Source organism: Lycorma delicatula, chromosome 2, assembly GCF_047948215.1.
Source record: "Lycorma delicatula isolate Av1 chromosome 2, ASM4794821v1, whole genome shotgun sequence".
Classification (NCBI taxonomy): Eukaryota; Metazoa; Arthropoda; class Insecta; order Hemiptera; family Fulgoridae; genus Lycorma; species Lycorma delicatula.
The window spans coordinates 116,757,986-116,777,642 of NC_134456.1; the positions used below are offsets into that span (position 1 = coordinate 116,757,986).

General features: G+C 28.1%; 1 protein-coding gene across 2 annotated transcripts in view; it reads right to left on the reverse strand.

The window, feature by feature from the left end:
- Positions 1-19,657, reverse strand: part of LOC142319163 (protein kinase C-binding protein NELL2-like) — a 316,057-nt gene that overhangs the window by 52,648 nt on the left and 243,752 nt on the right. The window contains exons 8-11 of one of the 2 annotated variants that reach the window (XM_075356145.1): positions 15,074-15,167; positions 14,555-14,746; positions 10,089-10,208; positions 3,980-4,240 (exon numbers count right to left, since the gene is read on the reverse strand). In XM_075356145.1, coding sequence (XP_075212260.1) covers positions 3,980-4,240; positions 10,089-10,208; positions 14,555-14,746; positions 15,074-15,167 — 667 coding nt within the window. The remainder of the gene's footprint in view (positions 1-3,979; positions 4,241-10,088; positions 10,209-14,554; positions 14,747-15,073; positions 15,168-19,657) is intronic. The other variant, XM_075356146.1, reaches the window with a different exon arrangement.

Genomic DNA, 19,657 nt, shown 5'->3' on the forward strand with positions numbered 1-19,657 from the left:
TCTTTTTAATCTTCCTCAAAATTTAATGGTCCCTATTTTTCATGGTACATACAGTACACAAGTACATTAAAATAAGCACCTATCCATTTAAAAAAGATATTCCTGTTTTAATGACTGTTCAAATTTGACTAGTTAAAATTAATTTGAATTAGATGATGATGTTAAGTAAGAATCTCTGTAAGAATTCTACAGTATGTAAAAATGTTTGTATGTAAAATTTGGATTTATTTCAAAAATATAATTTAATTATTCCTCAAAGTACAATTAACTAAATTAAAACAAATTAATTAAAAAAAAGAAAAGACAAAAAATGTATAACAAATAAATAGTATAAAGAATATAGCTATACAAATGGATATGATACCTCATTGATTTATAATAAATATAATTCCAAATACTTTAATAAAATAAACAATACTACATTAAACCCCATAAATGAAAATGAAAACAATGTAAATATCTATACTGGGTGATCATTTGAAAAGTTACCGTATTTATTATTCAACAGCTGTCAGTTCCATCGTATTTCTGTTTACAGGCATGTATACCATTCTTGAGAGGAACCTTTATAAAATTATTTTCAAAGGGGTGGAACCCACCCTCTTCACTAACTTACCCCAACTCAAAAATCTTAAATGACATTTAATTACATTAATTGACAACCCAAAAAAATAATGAATTCTGGTGAAAAGAAAATTAAAATCCACCCACCGCTTGGTAGGTGCCATTTGAGGTTACTACTTTTTTAAATTTCAGTCCAACAAAAATAAGTATAAAATTTGAAATAATCATAATCTGTGGATTAAAACTGTAAAAATTATTTTTAAAATTACAAACACAAAATTTTGCTCTTAAATGTTTACTAAATTTTCAAGGGTTGAAAACTTATTTTTTGGTAATCAATTTTTCAATATGTTACCAGCAAAGAAGTAGGTAAAACTTATTGTTGGCTTTTCATATGTTTAACTGATGTTATAATGCTGTGTTTACTGGTATGCTTAATCAATGCTGCAGAAACCTAAAACCCATATTTTTAACAAGAATGGATGATTTCAGACCTAATGCTTTGTGTCAGTAACACTGTATCCCAACATAACTTAAAAAACCACATTTTTAATCATAACTTCAATACCAGTGAACCAATTTTTATTTTATTTGTACCAAATTACTTGTCATTCAAAGGGCCTTGTAATGAGGTCACAAGTTACACAGTCTCATTTTAAAAAAATAAGTTTTCAGGGTTCTTCGGATTTCAGGGTGGGCAGATTTTAATTTTCTTTTCACCAAAATTCATTATTTTTTTGGGTTGTCAATTAATGTTGCCATTTAAGATTTTTGAGTTGGGATAGATGTAGCAGAGAGGGTGGAATCCACCACTTTGAAAATAAGTTTATGAAGGTTCCCTGCAAGAATGGTATACATGCCTGCAAACAGAAATACGATAGAACTGACAGCTGTTGGATAATAAATATGGTAACTTTTCAAATGATCATCTGGTATAAATTACTCCTACACAAGTAAAATTATAGAAAACTTGATTAAAGCATATAAAGATAATAAATTTAATCCTGCTTATAAACCTGATAGTCATATAATAAAACATTTAAAATATTTATAATAATAAAATAGAAAATATAAATACAGTTCTTCTGGTATTTATAAAATAAAATGCAATAATTTTGAAAAATGTATTGGAAAAACAAATAGGTCCTTTAAATATAAATTTAATGAACATTTCGGATCATTTAAAAATAACAAAATAGTTTTCTCAAATGTAGTAAACCATTTATTAATTAAACGAACATAATATAACTAGTCTGGAAAATAATTGTAAAAGCAAATATTGAACATGTAAATAATAAAAAATTAAAAATTTTAAGTATATAAATTTAAACGTAAATTCAGCCTCATGAATCTGCAGACAGAATTTGATGGGGACATTCTTAATATTATTTATCAGTACAGTACTGTATTAAACAATGTACAGATAACATGTTAAAAAAAAATTAATAACGTTTTAAACTTAAAAAACAATATTTACTGACTGAGCAAATATTTGTTCTATAAATTTTAATACATTACATTTTTAATATGTAAATGTAAAAAAAGATAAAAAAATTTAAGACAGCATTACTGAAATTGGGCTTATGTCTGAAAGCGCTATAATGAACAAAAAAAGTAAAGGTAAGAATGTTCTTTAAATTCTGTACTTTGTGGAGTGGCTGAAAAAATATTAGTATGATTAGCTAAAAAAATTTATTTATTACAATTGATAATAATTTATGTAATTATTTATTTAAACTTCTTTTTCTTTAATTTGCTATATCAAATGATGATCAAGAATTGCCTAAATAAAATTTAATTTATTAAAAGAGCAAGGGTATTACTACCTCTTACTAGGTATAAAGCTGACCCATTAACCCAACCACAGTACCAGGTTTATTGATTCAACCACAGTACCTGTTACTGGAGGAGTTTTACAGTTAACCAGTAAACACTCCCATTCCCTCAACCATGCCTGTATCCTAAGTAGAGTGCTCGGCCTAGTTAAATCTACCATTAAACTCTTATTTGTTGTTCTTAGATTAATAAAGTATTCCAACACTGTGTCTAGGAGGAATTATTAAAGTATTTTGCATCTTACATGTGAGTGAGTGGTACACCTACAAATATTGTTAAGTCATAACAATGTTGCATGAATCAACATATTGTGCAAATTAGTAAGCTACCTTAATTCTGTCTTATATCTTGAAAAAAAATCTTAACATTTTATGAATATTGTACATACCAGTATGGAGGTAGCCAATTAGTATGGAGATTTTTTAATTAAAATTTCTGTAAAGTTATAGAAGTTTTACGAAGGAGTTTTTTTTAATTTTGTCTGTACCTTAGGGCTCCAGCAGACTTATTATCTCTCACAAAGAATGATATCAACCGGTTGTAATTATTTTTCAGTAGAAAGTAATTTCTCTAAAGAAAAAATCTAGTACTAAACATTTATTTATTCATAATCACATCATTATGTTGTACCTTATTTCTTTAACTTTGAATGTCAATGTAAAAAAGAATCATTAAAACAGGTCAATTTGGTGAGAGTAGGATTTAACTGTAAAAAATAAAAACTAAATGGATCAAGTTTAGAACCTCCTTTCTTGAAGCCAGTTAATAGACATGACTGGTAATGTTGTACGTACATACAGTCAAGTAAGACAAATAATTCATACAATTTTAAGTAATCATAAATACATTAAAACTGAACATTGTTAGATTTAATGAGATAACTGCACAAATGCTTTGAAAATACTTGGATAGTAAAACGTGTTTCTTACAAAAAAGGACAGTTGGTTCGAAGAGACTTAGGTTTAGTAAGTAAAATATTGTTAAATAATGTATAAATTAGTTAATCAGTTATTTTAGATTACTACAATGATGATCAGTTATTAATGTTAAATTAATGGCAGCGAGTTCTATGTGATGACAAGATTGATTATCACTCCGTTTAAGATTTATGTAGAAATAAATAATTTTTTTAATAAAAAAACAAAAAGAAAACACTGAACTAATATAGAAAATTTAGTTTCCTTAAAAAATAATACAACTATTTTAGGAATTAGAAGTATACATAGATATAACTACATAATATTTTAATGTAAATGAATTATTGCTATTTAACATGTAAATGTATGGTTGGTTCTATGCAAGGGAGCCAGCTATTATGATCAAAGGCAGATTCTATGTGGTTCGAGTGTCCACAGATGATCTGTTGATGGACTGTCCAAGGAGTCTTTTTTCTGTCTAAACATGGCAGTAAAAACGAATGTAATGGCTAAGGTGGATATTGGTCACAGCTCCTCATATCAAACCATATTGGTTAAAGTCAAAAATAATATTCTTACTAAGATATAATTTATGTTACTAATAATTAATATAATTTGACAGTAAACTAGATTACGTTTAATTGAATATATAATATACTAACGTGTACAATTGTATCCATCACCAGAATAACCTGGATGGCATTGACAATGATAACTTCCTTGGGTATTTAAACAAGTTGCATGAGAATCACATTCATGCAAACCGCTTAAACATTCATCAATTTCTACACAGTTAAATCGATCAAGACGTCGATGACCAGGCAGACACTGACATTCGTATCCTCCTATTGTGTTAACACATTTAGTATTGCTGTGGCAGTGATGACCATCAAGGCCTCCTTCGTTCCGACATTCATCCACATCTGAAAAAAATTTATGATTAATTATTGCTGTGTACATGATATAAAAGCAAAAATTAAGTAAAGTAATAATACTTCTAAAAATAATATTATAGTAAATAATGAAAAATATTTGCATGATTAAGAATAATAAGCATGATTTGAAAAAGATAGTTATGATATCAGGAGTTTTGGAGGTTATTATTTGGTTCAAAAAAGCTGATGCAAGGCTCAGAGGAGGGAAAAAAAGGACTAGTATCTAATTAAGCTCTGAATAAGCATATAACAATTATGACAAAGAAAAAATGAAATGATGATTGGATAAATTGGGAGGAAAAGGAAATCATTAAGGAAGAAGATAAAAATGTTCTTTAAAAGATATGAGACCTGCTTATAGGCTGTATATCTCTTGCCAAGCTTGTTTAAAAATCATTGAGGAATACAATAAATTGTTTCCTGTTCTCTTACTCTGTTAGATTCTTGATTATTATCATTAAATAGATCAGAACTACAAAATATAATTTTTGAACTAGTTTTTAGTGATGTGGTTAACATTTAGAAAGAAACTAATGGATGGCTAAAGAATGATTTTTATAATAAAATTTCAAAATTTTAGCATTAAGCAAAGGCAAGACTCTGATCTTGATGATGAGAGGAGAGAAGCTTAATAAGTTAAAATATTTGGGCAATGTGATTTCTTGATTGCATTAATGTATTATAGGTAAAATGACTTTTAAAAAATAATACTTCTTCAATAAATTTTTTGGGATTCTCGTGGTGTAGTGTTCATAGACTACCTGGAAAAAGTCAGGACTATCACCGGCGAGTATTATGCTTCATTTCTGGACCAATTGGATCAGGTTAAATGTCCATGTCTGTCCAAAAAGAAAGTTCTCTTTCACATTATCATGTCATGACATGTAAGCACATTATTATTATGGGTTGTTGTCACCAAACTCTGTGACCTACGCTTCCCAGTGCTTCCACATGAACCGTATTCGTTGGCTCCTAATGATTATTTACTATTCCCAAACCAGAAGAAATAGCTTGCAGGACAAAGATTCACTTCAAATGCTAAGGTCAAAGCTGAGATTATCACTTATTTTACAGTATTGTACAAATCACATTAGACTTATCAAAATTTGGAAAGTCGGTCTAAATGTATTGAATTGCAAGATGACTGACTACATTGAAAAAATTTCTGAAAACTTTTGTATATTTCTTGTCAGCACTAAAACTTTCTTAATGATCCTCGAAATATAGATGAGTATTTAGTCTGCTTTATTCTCCTTTTTTTCATAGCTTTCTATTAAAAGCTGTGTATTATTATTTACAGATAAACATTTCTTTAATCTATCTTTTTCAAATCTCACGTCCAGTATTATTTTATTTTGATAAATTTAATGTTAGGAGATTTTTATTGTTTTATTAATGCATGCAATAATGTACTTTGTATTACAGTTAAGAACTGTTTGTTTACATTTAAAAATTATTACTTAAAAAAATTTATTTTCTTTAATTTTGTAAAAATGTTATTTTCTTAGTAATGTGAAACAAACTTTTATCACAATATTGGTAAATTTATCATAGTATAATGAAAATATTCCAATATTTATAATATTATAATGTCTGAATGTTATGTTTCCTTGTGTACAAAAGCATTACAACATTATTTTCAACACTCAACAGTAAATTTGTTCTGCAAGCTGTACAGGAGAACTTTTCTGAAGTATATACCTAAGACATGCAAGACAAAATTTCAGACTTTACATTTTCACATTTTTTTTTAGCAAATATGAAATAAATGTTTTTACAATCTTTAAAAATGTAATTACAACCATTTAAAAAAACTGTTTGCACCATGATGGGGATAATGCAATGTACAATGAGTGTATTTTATTTGGTTATTTTAATCTCCTTTATATAATTTTTTGTATTTATAATTTCCCATTATGCAACTTCAAGCACTTGAAAAAAGAAAGAATTTTATTACTATGCTGGTTTATTGAGTTTTACTGTTTTTCAGTGTGATGTTTTTACTTATATGGTTGTGTAATTAAGAATGATATACATCTGAGTTAAAGTCTCTACATGTTCAGTTGCATTTAAAGAAGGTTGGAGTTAAGCAGGTGTTTTGTGAAAAAGCATACTGAGCCTGAATGTTATCAGGACAGCTTCATGCAATTTTTGTCCCATTCACACTAATGACAAACTACTGGCTGTAACAAGAGATACTGTAATGGCTGCTATGTTAAATTATTTTCATGATGCATGAGTTTTACAGTGAAAATTGATCACTTCAGGAACATAACTACTTAGTGCTAGACATTACTCCCACAGAGTTTTTCTTTTGGAGATTGTTTAAGAAAGAGATTTTTTTAGAAACTACACATGCATAATTAACTGACTGAAGCTGAAATTCCTGATAAAGTATTCCATGTGACACTTAATATCCCAACATCCTACAATATCCACTTAAAGAGTAGCAACCATCATTAATAAATGCGTGGGTAGGCCTGTATGCAGCTGAAAGAAACGTTTATCAGCACAGTGAAAAAAAAAAAACTATTTGTATACTATATTTTATTTACATGTGTAAATAACATGGGATATAGATTTTTCAGAATATTAATTAATTGTAAAGTAACTTTTGGTTCTCATGTATTATTTCAATTTGTAGATGTATTTGTTTATGCAGTTATATAATTGGAAAATGTTTTACCTGGCTACATTAGAAGGAAGGGTAGTAATTTTGTTTGTATATTTTCCTAACAACTGTTTGACCATTTTTCATAAAAGATTTTGAATATAAAAATGGTATTCTTTCATTCATCTTTTCTGAAAATTATATTCCAGAACAGGATGATTTAAATAAATAAAATGGCAGATGAAAATCACAATTTTTTCCATGCTGAAAAAGCAGAATTATTTGAAACTCAAGTAGTCTTATCAGATAAAAATTGTTTGAAAAGTGTGGTTAAAAATATCTGCTACAGAGTTCTATAACATTATTATGCTCAAATAATAGTGATAAAAGTTAAAAATATGCAGATTAATTAAATCATTTAAATAGCAATAAAAAAGGTCAAATCAATATACATCAAAATTAATATGAATATATGACAGAATACTTTTAGATTAAATCTCTAGAAAATGCTTAGAAATAATTCAAATTTTGAAAAGAAAAATGCAAACATGTTTTAAATCATTCATTTAATACTGTATGATAAAATGTGAAACTCTTTTTAAAATATTCAAAATTATTTTTACTTGCATAAATCCATAGAAATTATTCTTCCAGATCTTTCTCGACTAATATTACACCTATTTTGACAGTAGTTATAACAATAGTGTTGGGACTGGAATGCATATTTTGCAATTTATTATTTTTTAAATTTAACTTAAATATAGATTGAAAGTTAATTTTATAATATTTAAGAAATTTTAAATTGCCAGGAACTAGATAATCTTTTTGTATACTTTCTCTGAAAAATAGAAAGGTAGATGTCTCTTTAAAACAATTTAAATTATAATATAGTATTTGCACAAATAATAATAATTTAGTATCTTAAAGTTGCACAATTTTCTTCAAGTGTAGACAATCCTGTAATATATTTCTTATTTCATAATAATAACTTATAACTTTTTTCATTAAGTTATTGATGAATTCATTAAAAACAAAGTGTTTTATTTGTGGGATCTTACTGTTACTGAATCTTTTTTTTAATAATTCAGTGATTTCTCTTTATGCATGTATTTATAAAATCTTTTCCATAAATACGTTTCTTTTATCATGAAGCTTATGATGTAAGCTTTTTTGTTTATATGTGATACTCATGAAAATTTAGAAAGCATAGACACACAGTTGCATAGTAGTTTTACCTGGGGTATCTTTATTAATGCTGGCACATTAAAAATACAATGGAAGGGCCAGTGTGTTGTGACAGGACGTCATGATGGCAAGAAGCTGGTTGAATCTGCAATCCATCCCCACCCTGAGACTCAACTCAACTTTCTAATCTTTGATGAGTAATGTAATATCAGTAATTTTATAATTCTTACATGAAGTTTACAGTTTGGATGTATAAAATACATTCTTACTACTTGGTGTATCCACGGAGCCTGATTTTTCTGTTCTAGTACTGCTTATCATAACTTTTCTTTATCAATTTTTAAAAACAAAGTTCCATTGCACACTTGATTGAAAAAACTGGCTAGTGCTGTTTACTTAACTGTAAACTTTAATAATAGTATAATCCAACTGGTTTCTTATTAGAAGTTACAATTCAGAAAAAGATTACTTTGTCCTTGAGCACATTTATCTAGTGTAAGTATTCTTTATATATAAGTGAAATGTAAAGAATTCAATAAAAAATTGCATTTGAAATTTTTAAAACTTTCTGCAACAGCTTTTAATTTGTGGCCTAAGAAGCCTGCACAATATACAAAATTATTGGATTCATTTTTAATTGTATAAATAAAATATCATTAAATAATAATAATATAAAATAAATAAATATGCATATAATCATTCTGTAATAAATTATTATTAACATTTATATTTTAAATTAAATTTTTACATGAAAAGAATACTAAAACAAACTCCACAGTAAAACAAAAAATTATTGCAGTGCTGCAAAGTCAGTTAGAATGTCTGTGTTAATTTATTTATGGCCAATTTTTGTTTTTTCAGAAATAATTGATTATACAAGCTGCAATAAAGATTGAAAAGTTTCAAATGAATTACCAAGTTGAAAATATTTTCTAGTACTTCTAAAATGGAAATTAATCTTCATAATTCAAAACATTCTGTTTGGTAAAAAGTTTTTTTTTATATAGACCTTTTTTAGGTTTTTTTATATACCTTTAAGTTTGACTTTAAGTTAATTTTATTGGCAAGTTCTCCAATTTTTAGGGAAAAATTTTTAAAATTGTGTTTGAAAAGTTATGCTCATTCTAAATTATACTAAATACATGTTGATATACTACTACAAAAAAGGAGTTTAACTTTGTTTTAGTTTCCTAGAACGTTACTGGCACTGATTAAAAAATTCTAAATTATTCAACATCAACTAACTTATTTAAAAAATAATTATACATGTTGAAATGTTATTAAAATGCTGATAAAAAGCAGTTGACCAGCAGGAGTTTATTTTTTCAGTACTTTATTCAGTTCTAAGGTGCCAGCTTGTGTTAAGAGTCTTGATGATAATAATAATAATTATAAAAAAAAATATATATATAAACTAGTATATTTTCTCTACAATTAACATTAAAATGAGTTTTTGATGTTTTAAAATTGTGCTCTAATGATTAGCAAGTTTAAGGTGCATATTGATCAGCATTGAGTATTTAGAGAGATCTTTTATAAATTTTGTGGTGAATGCTATTATTTATAATTAATTTAGTTTCTCTCTCTCTCTCTCTCTCTCTCTCTCTCTCTATATATATATATATATATATCCAGCAAAAACCAGCCATGAAACACTAGATTAATAGCTTATTGCAAACTGACCAATTTACATGAAAAAGCACTTTTTGAACCACAAATTCATCATCAGTTTTTGAAATACTATCTCAGAGAATGCACTACATTTTCCTCATGTTAAAACTGGCAGCTATTTTCAATAACTGATAATGAATCCTTAAATACAAATAGCCTTCTTTTGTAAATTCTAAGTTTGCATTCAGCTTATTATTAATTTGGTGTATTCATGGGTGGTTTTTGTTGTTAGTTATTGATTTTAACACACTGGGCAGCGTGTTTAATACAAGTTTGTGTATGTGAATTTCATGAATTAATAAAAATTATCAAAATATTATATAATTTCTTTTTACATTTAATTAATAAAGAATTATTAAAGTAGCTTACCATGACAAGTATGGCCATCACCAGCATAGCCAGAGTTGCAGTGACATGCGTACGTAGTCTGTAGATTGAGGCAGCTTGCGTTGACATGACAATCGTGTCCCTTTCCACAGTAGTCCACACCTCCATGCACATTCCATTAGTTTCAGCAAACTAGCAATCTATGTTAGTCTATATTAGGCGCACATGCTTCAGTCTCATTTCCAGATTATGATTATCGAAAATAATTTTCTAAATCTTATGTTATACAATATTTTAAATCTAGTTTGAATTCATTTTTTGTATAAACATGAGTTACGATGACTACAGAAATACAGAATGGAAAACACAGTTGCACAGCTTAATATCATTTTAACTGAAAAATATTAAGCATGTACTATTTAAAATATGTTTGATTAAAAAGTATTTAAGCATTTGGAAATGAGACTGGCGTCTGCCAATACCTTATATTATTACAGCTACTATAACGGAAAACAAACATTCTTCTAACACTAAAAGCAATCTAATGCTTGCAATTATGTAATTATTAGTAGAATCTAATATAAAGATTTACACCATCATAAAAATAACATATAATGTTTGGATTAGAAAAAAATTGCACGCAATTTACAACAAGCTTGTGGAAGCAGAGTTAAAAGCATTGCAGAAAAACTTTACTGAATAAGTAATTTACTAATGCATTAAAAACTGTATGTAGGCTATGTATTAAAAAAAAAAAATAATTATTTTGTTTATAATTTTGATAAATACAGATTACACTTCACAAAGGGAATATACTTCAGATTAATATAGTAATCTCACTTGAGATTAACTGTTCAAAATAGAATAGAATCATTTATTAAACATAATTGTCAAACAACCCATTTTTATTTTAATATATGTAATTTTTGAAAAGAAATTGTTTAATTAAAAAATGTGGTTTGTTTTTTTTCTAAGGCAGCTATGTAGAGAAGCACATTAATAAAAAGTTATTCCACCTATGTTTGAATTTGGTTTTTATGATAAACCTCAAAATAAGAGACCTTTTAACCTGTTATTATGTTCATTTTTCTAACATTTCTAACAATTCTATTCCACTATTAAAAAAACAATTGATTACTATTTAGAGAAGTTTATAGGCCTAAGTAATTTTGACTGTCAATTTATGTAATTTAACTTCTCAAGTAATTGCACCACAGTACTGTTTTTGTTATAATTGTCATTATAAAAAAAAAAAGAAAAAATTACATTAAATGATCTAAAGTATAATATTTTTAACTGAATATGATAATGAAGTGATTTACAATACTGCATTTTTAAAATAATCTTCATTAACGTACTTGTGTGATAACTCAAGTTAGGTAAAATGATATTACTTGTTAGTAGACACTTTTCCATCATGCTTTGTAAAAATAAAATCAGTAAACATCTTTATAACCAGTTAATTCATTAGTATGATTAAGATCAACAGATGCCATAGATAAACATGAAGCAATGAAAAAAGGGCAAAAGCTTTTAAAGAGTATTTAGTTGATTCTTTTACAGACAAGCAATAAGATGGAATAAAAATTTGATGACAGTTTTAAGAATTAAACGCAAGGCTAATTAATTTCATTTTATTAACACATTAATTTTTACAAATAATTTTTTAATATTCATTCTGAAGTTTAGAATTTTATTATGAATAATAAGCATTTATTTACATCTTGAATTAGTTAATTTTCTGGGTGTGAACTATAAATTTAACTCTGGTTAATTCTGAAAAAAATTTATTTTGAGATTATTAAAAATGTTGTGTGCTTTAATTTCTATAATAATTTTTTTTTTTTTATTAAAGTAACTCTTGAGGAATAAATCTTAAAAAATATTTCATAAAGAGGAGGTGAGCTTCCATTTGGAACTTCAAAAATGGTTTCTACAAACATCTGTATAGCTGAAGTGGAGTTTAATATTGTTTCTTGAAACTTTTTGATAAGGTTTACACTGAATGAATGAATTACAAAATCTTCTATGAAAAACCCCATTTAAAAAAAAAAATATATATATATATATATATATATATATTAATATAAAATTTTTTCTAGAATGTGATAGTACAATGTTCAGAAAACTGAAAATATTTCAAAAGTTCCCAAGAGAAGGAGAAAAAAGAATCTAACAATGTCTGGTCAGAAAAGAGAAGCCAAAAACAAGATGAAAGAACTATTAACAGACCAGAAAAGATAATGCCCAGAAGAAAAGAAATGAATGCACAATATGATACTTTACATGGTCCTCAATGGCCAAACTCACAGAAAGTAAAGAAAAGTGTTCCTAGAACTTTTGGGATTTAACATTTATAATTTTCTTTTAAGCGTTCTGAAAGAGAAATGTTAAAGAATTTACTCTTGGCTAGTTTATTTCATTTAAAGAAATACAATTTGATATAACATTTATAATTATTTTATATTAACTGCAATAAAAACAAACTATGCTTAAGTGATTTTTTTTTAAAAACCAATTTATTGTATTTACTTCATAACAAACTCTTTGTCATTTCATTCAGTATTATTATCAACTAAATAAACTACTACTTAATTATTAATATTTACTGAAAAAATTCATTTCTACATAAAATGAAGGAAATAGTTGAACCCCAGAAAAGTTTTATAGAAACTAACCAAAGTTATATTGTAGAAGGGCATCCCATCGTATCAATCTGCATTTTACTTTTTATTTTGTTGGATTATTTTGATTAGAAATCTTATTTATTTTTACCACAGCACTTTTCCTACAACAAGCTTAAGTAAAGTTTAAAAGTTTGATTTTATCCAGTCTCAGAATGACTGCAACACTGCTCTTAATTTGAATTCCAAGAACGAAAGAACACCGGTAATACAAGCATTTAGATCTACTTTATGACAGTTTAAAATTATAAGATTCTTTAATTAAAATATATTTTAACTAAATGAAGTTAAAAATAAAAACCTCCTAACAGTAAAAAAGAAAATAATAGTGTGGTCACATCGACTAAAGAAAAGAATTTCATTTTTGTTACCCAATATATCCCTTCTTAAAATTTTATTTCAGTGATCAGTTAAAAAATAGAATTACATTTTTATTGTGTCCTCCTGTCATATTAGTTTTAAAATATACTATTACTTTGAATCAGTTAGTGTTTTTCATATGTTACCAAAGTATATATTACATTGACATAAAATAAAAATACTTATTAAAATTATTCACAAGTTATAAGGTTAAACTACTGGTTTATAATATATTTACTTAGTATTATTATCATAGCATAAGATTTTATGTTAGATCAAACAGTAATAATAAAATAATTTTACCTAAATTAATTATTTTTTTCTTAAAAAAAAAGACCATTTTCTTCATACTTTAGGTGTCCAAGCTGCTATTCAAGTGAAATTTGTTGTTCACATTATATATTAATGGAGAAAAAATTTAACTTATTTTCTTCAGGAGATTGAGTAGAATATTTTTTTTAGTACCCAAAAAATTAAGGAAAAGTTAGTGATGATTGACATATTTTAAAACATAGTATTCTATAAACACAAAATAATTAATTTATTGATACATGTTATTATCTCACCTAATATAGCCTTTAAATAAATTAACACCTACAGATAAGAATAATAGCTATTTTTAATTTATTAGCAACTGAAAAATTAATCATTATTAAAAAGAATGATGACAAAATCATTTATCTCTAATGAACATCATATTAATTAGAAATGTTATATAATGTAATCTTTCTTTTGTAATTCTTATAATTTTTATGTGGACATATACAAAATATCATTTTCTCTGACATTTGGTATTCTTATTCAGGGTAAAAATATATCTTACATTTAAAAACAACAGTTTAGTTTTAATTATTGCTACCCAAGTACAGATATATACATTAAATGATAAATTAAAAAAAAAAAAACCAATTGTTTGTCTGACTTAAAAACTTAATTGAACTCTTTTATGATAATTGATGAATATAAATTATCAAGGTTATATTTACAAAATGATTACCCTAAAAATATCTTTAAAACAATAACTATTAACATTTCTTCTAGCATAACACAAATAGAATAATGTGATTTCATCAGACGTTCTGAATGTAATCAAAAAACATTACTGATCAGAAAGTAAGTTATGCAAGATTACTCATCAGTTTTATAATGCTAAAAATTAAAATAAAGTACAAAATAATCTATAATAGCAGTTGGATATACAGAATTTAATATTTCTGAAAATGAGTATTAAATTCTGATTGATTAAGAAAATATTTGTTTAAAACAAAAATGTAGTAATCATCTAATCTTCTGAATAAAACAGTTTAAAAATTGCTTTGAATTTAATAGTATTCATTGTTCAGTGTTTCACTTTTTTTTTAAAGAATGAATAACTGGACATAGAACATTTTGTACAAAATTTACACCAGTTTATTAATGGAATTATTTAATTAAAAAAAAAAAAAAAATTATGTATTTACTTACCAGGGCAGAACTTGCAACACTCCTCTGGTACACTAAACTGTTCTTGAACAGGACAATTAAGTGGTGGGCACATTGTTTCAGGGTCAATACGTGTACAGTGCATAGAGCCATCTCTGCACTCACATTGAACACACTGCTTCAAACTGACCGAGTCACCATGATCGTACAGTGTTCCTCTCAAGTAACACTGTTCTGAAACAGTGAAATATAGAAAATATCAGTAACTGCACTTACTAAAAAAAAAAAAAAAAAAACAGCAAACTTTATGAATTTTCATATCTTAAATAATAAAAGTCATATCGCATTATGCTTGATATTCATGTTTCACAAAATAAACATGAACTGTTTAAAAGAAGTTGGATTTCTGGAACAATAGCTAAGATAAACAATGTATACTCATTTTAATTTGTTTTATATTGTAATGATTTAAATTTCATAATAATTTAAATTTTGTCTTTTATCTTAAGTAAAAATATTAAATTTATTGTATGAAAATGAATAAAATATGATGGTACTTACTGAGGCAACTTGGGCAACAATCTCCAGGATTGTGAACAGGATTCTTGCAATTGATATGGGGGCACTGAACTGGTCTGCACTGAATTTCTCCATGCTGAAAAAACATATTGCTTTAGATAGTAGAAACACAATTTAATACATTTCCTTAACTCACCGAATATTAAATATATAATCTTTATTATTTTCATTAGTGCATTCAGTGTTGACTTATTTGTTAAACAACTCTGTATTTATGCTTAACATTTTCGAAGAAATTTATTTTTACAAAAGTTTACACAATGATAGCACCTAGACTGCATAACCTATATATTTATCATATTACAGAATAAACACCGCTTTATACATAAGAGATTTGACTATCTGATGTTCAATAAGTATATCTTATAATTTAGAAAAGAATGCTCGAAGGTCAGATGAATGGTATAATTAACTGCACAGTTAAACAATGCATGAAATAGTGTAACTAGAAATGAACTGTACTAACAGGAATTATAGATTTTGCTTGACAAAATTCTGTATATATAAAAAATTATGTATGAATTTCGTGAATTCCATTAATTTTATTTAAAAATTGTTGTGTCAACTATACTCAGAGGCATGTAGTGTGCACAGAAAGAAAATGAACTAGCTTCTAGTCAGTTGTGAATATATTAAAACAAAGATTTTAATTTGGTTAAGTGTGAAAGGTCACACATCACAATGAAATTTTTGATGAGAAATGAAAATAAATATATTTGTAACATTACTAATTTGTGTCACTACCTTTTCTAATTATATGTTCCTAAATTACTATTAATATTTATATTTACAGGAAACTGTGTTACAGAGTTTTATAAGTGAGTGTTTGGATGATAAAATATGGTTAATACAAAAGAAAATGTAATATATTTGAAAATGATCATGGGCTCTAGTATTTCAAAATTACTGTTATATTAAGATAATTTCATACTTGTTGATAACATTTTAGGTGGTTGTTTTAATATAACTGTTTTCTTTTACTCATAAGTTTCAAGATTCATTTCTTAACTTCATTGCAAAAAAAAAAGATAACTGTAACTGAATAAACAAATTTATATATATTACACAGAATAAATAAATAACAAATAAAATCATAGTAAATTGTACAACTATAAGGACTATTCCATCACTGATTTTTCAAATTGGTTGTAGAGAATAAACCAGCTGTCATAATAATGCAGAGCATGCACTACAGCCACTAGCAATCAGTGTCATCTTATACACCTGTTAATTTTGTTCAATAATTATGAAGTAGTGGTGGTCATTGAAACACAGAGCATTTAGTTACAAAATGTTTTGCAAAATTGGTTTTGTAAGCAGAAGAGTACAATGTCAACAAGATTTATCATATATTAGGTTGTCTTTATCGTTATAATGTTATGAGAAATAATACTGTGAGAAACTGAGCTGGAATTCAAAAAGAGTATCAAATGTGCATGGCAAGACTAATACTTACTCTTAACAAAAAAATACATTCGGTGTATAGAGGCTGGAAGAGGATTTTGCTGAATTAATTCAGTTATCTCAAAATTATATTATTTTGCTGAGAACATAATTACATCAAAAGATTTCTGTTAAAAATGCTGAAGTAGTTTTGATGGTCAACCCAAAACAAACAGCTATTTATAAAGGGGTGTTGTTTTTGTCTATGAAAACACATAAAAGGTTACATATCGAAAGCTCCTAGACTGCATAACTTGTTTCCATGATGTTTTACTTTAACCTCCTTGTTTAAAGAAGTTGTTAAAGATGTGTTCTTTTTAAGGTTTTTGTTTTTGTGGTGTTCAGTTTCACCAATTTCACAGGACACAAAGATTTTACAGTACTTAAGTTAAACAGTTCGATAAGGAAATTTGCATGGAGATTTGGTGGTAAGTGAAGATGCAATATAGACGTGTAGGTACATACATAATAACATTTTTTTTTTCTGGCCATAGTTTTGGAATAGCTAAGTAACTGAAGAAAGAAATTTTACAAATGTTAAACATAAGAGTTGCATGAAAACAAGAAATCAAAATCTGCCCAAAAATATTTCTATCCATTTTGCATAATAACCATTAAATTGATTAAACTGTTAAGCTTTAAAAGTACACAAAATAAAAAAAGTGCCTGAAATACAAGTAATTTTTTATTATCTTTAATATAATATCGCTAACAGAAATACTTAACAAATAAAGTCACAAAATAGTTTTAGATTTTTTAAATTTAAAAATGTTGCCCCTTGTTAATACTTAATAACAATGGTGAGAACAAGAAATATTACATTATCTGTTCATCTTGAACCCATAGAGGAAGACACCCTCCATGTGATGGTTCTGGTCACTGCACCACTCCCTCCGTACCTAGCCCTTATGGGCTTTACTGGAGGTCAACTTTAGTCCCTTAACAATGACATCTTTTAGTCAAGCCTCTGCCAGGAAGCCACCGATGCGAATGCCACAAGAAAAATTCCCATCCTACTAACAAACTCCAAACAAAACACATCTAGCCAAATCTCAAACAAGACTGAATGACTTTCTAAAAACGAAGAAACTTAATTCTTCCAACCCAAAAGGTAAAAATGAGTTCAACACACAAAAAATCTAACTAAACAAAACTATAAAAATAAATAATGTAACATAAAACATAACTAACAAAAACAAACAAATCTATAATCAAACAGAAACAAAAATAGCAACAGTTTAACAAGGCATAAAACAAAATAACAAAAAGAAACCTAAAACATAAATAAGGAAAGTCCAAGCAGACATCACACTCCTTCAGTGATCCTTTCTTTCACCAAATATGCAATAAAACTTTCTACGATCAATCATTTGGCCTGGTTTTTCCAATTAACACGGAGATCAAGCATCGACCCAATATCAAGTCGACAAATGTTCCTCGTGAGCATTAAGTCATACCTAGCACATTCATATATCATATGATAAGCATCTTAAAACAAACCACATTGCAGACACACATCAGAGTCCACCTTGCATCACACACCTGTTTGGGTGTACCCAAGAGGCGTCCCGCAAATCAAGATTAGGGAAAAGATCATGCATATAATGCCCACACTTTGTCTCATCCCATCTGGCCTGCCACAGAGTGACATCATGCTGTTCTATCTCCTTTATTTTCCCTGAAGTCAATTCAGCTGACTTCTTAGCAACATAATGCTGTTGCCTCTCAGACGCAATCAAGTCTATTGGTTTCACACCTGCGATCACCAAGCCTCCCATGAAATAACCACCCATTACAGTCAACAATATAAGGCGTTGAGCCCGTAACAAAATATTGTGATAGCTTTTAAATTTTAGCCTCTTCACCCAAATAGGCGTCACATATAGCATAATTGCCTTGCAGATGCCCTTATTCAAAATACTCATAGTCTTACAATTAAGACCCCAATCAGGATTGACCACACGTTGAATTCTGAAGAAGGCACTACAGGCCTTCCCCACAACATATTGAAGGTGCTTCTTAAACTGCAATTTCTCATCAAGAAACACTCCAAGGTACTTTTGAACCTAACATGTCTAATATGTTGGCCTGACATCAATACGCAGACTCGCTGTCTTACAGCTAAATGACCTTTAAGGAGCATCATCGTGGTCTTCTTCGGGCTAAACGTTATCTTATGCTGATGACACCATAGCTCAAGTATCCTGCATGCTTGGGGGGGAATTCAAGCCATGAACCTCCTTCGACCAGCAGGAGCCCATCATCAGCATAAAACATGATGCAACACCCGTTGAGCAACCTCAGCCGCAGAAGTGAATCAAACTCTACCTCTAAGTAGGCCCCCAATTTTCTTTGTAACCAAACCTCTGTTGAGGAGGTTGTTCTATTAAACAATTAGAGGGACGCCCTTGCATCCCTGAAGCTGCTGTGGAACATCTCAAAGAAAGCTTTGGACATAGTCTGAAGAAATTAACCTGACATGTCATGTGAGACTGGCATTCAACAAACGATTGTTTGGTACGTATTATGTAAATGATTGCACTTTCTTTTTTTTTAACGGGACCATCGTTAGGTACTGCTTCAGAGGATAAGATGAGAATGATTTGTAGTATGTGTGAAAATGCCATACCTGACCAGGATTCGAACCTGGGACCTTCACATGAAAGGCCGAGACACTACCACTCGCACCACGGAGGCTGGAAAAAAATGATTGCACTTGAAGCCAGATAAACTAACCATGGTTCAACACATTACAGATGACGACAAAGTTTCTTGGCTGCTGTTTTGTGTGGAAATGATAAATAGAATTGCAGACAACGATACATTTTTATACAACGTTATTTTTAGTGATGAGTCAACATTTCACATCAGTGGCAAGGTGAACTCCCATAACTGACAAGAATATGGTGTAGCAAAAACCCTCATGAAACTTTGCAACAAGTTTGTGATAGCCCTAAGGTCAACGTATTTTGTGTCCTAAGCAAACAAAGGCTGTAAGGCCCATTCTTCTTATAGGAGGCAACAGTAAATGGTATTGTTGGTCTGGACATGCTTTAAAATTTTCTAATTTCAGTCGTTGAATTGGTCATGAAAGTCCAACCAATTTCATGCCACCAAGCTCCC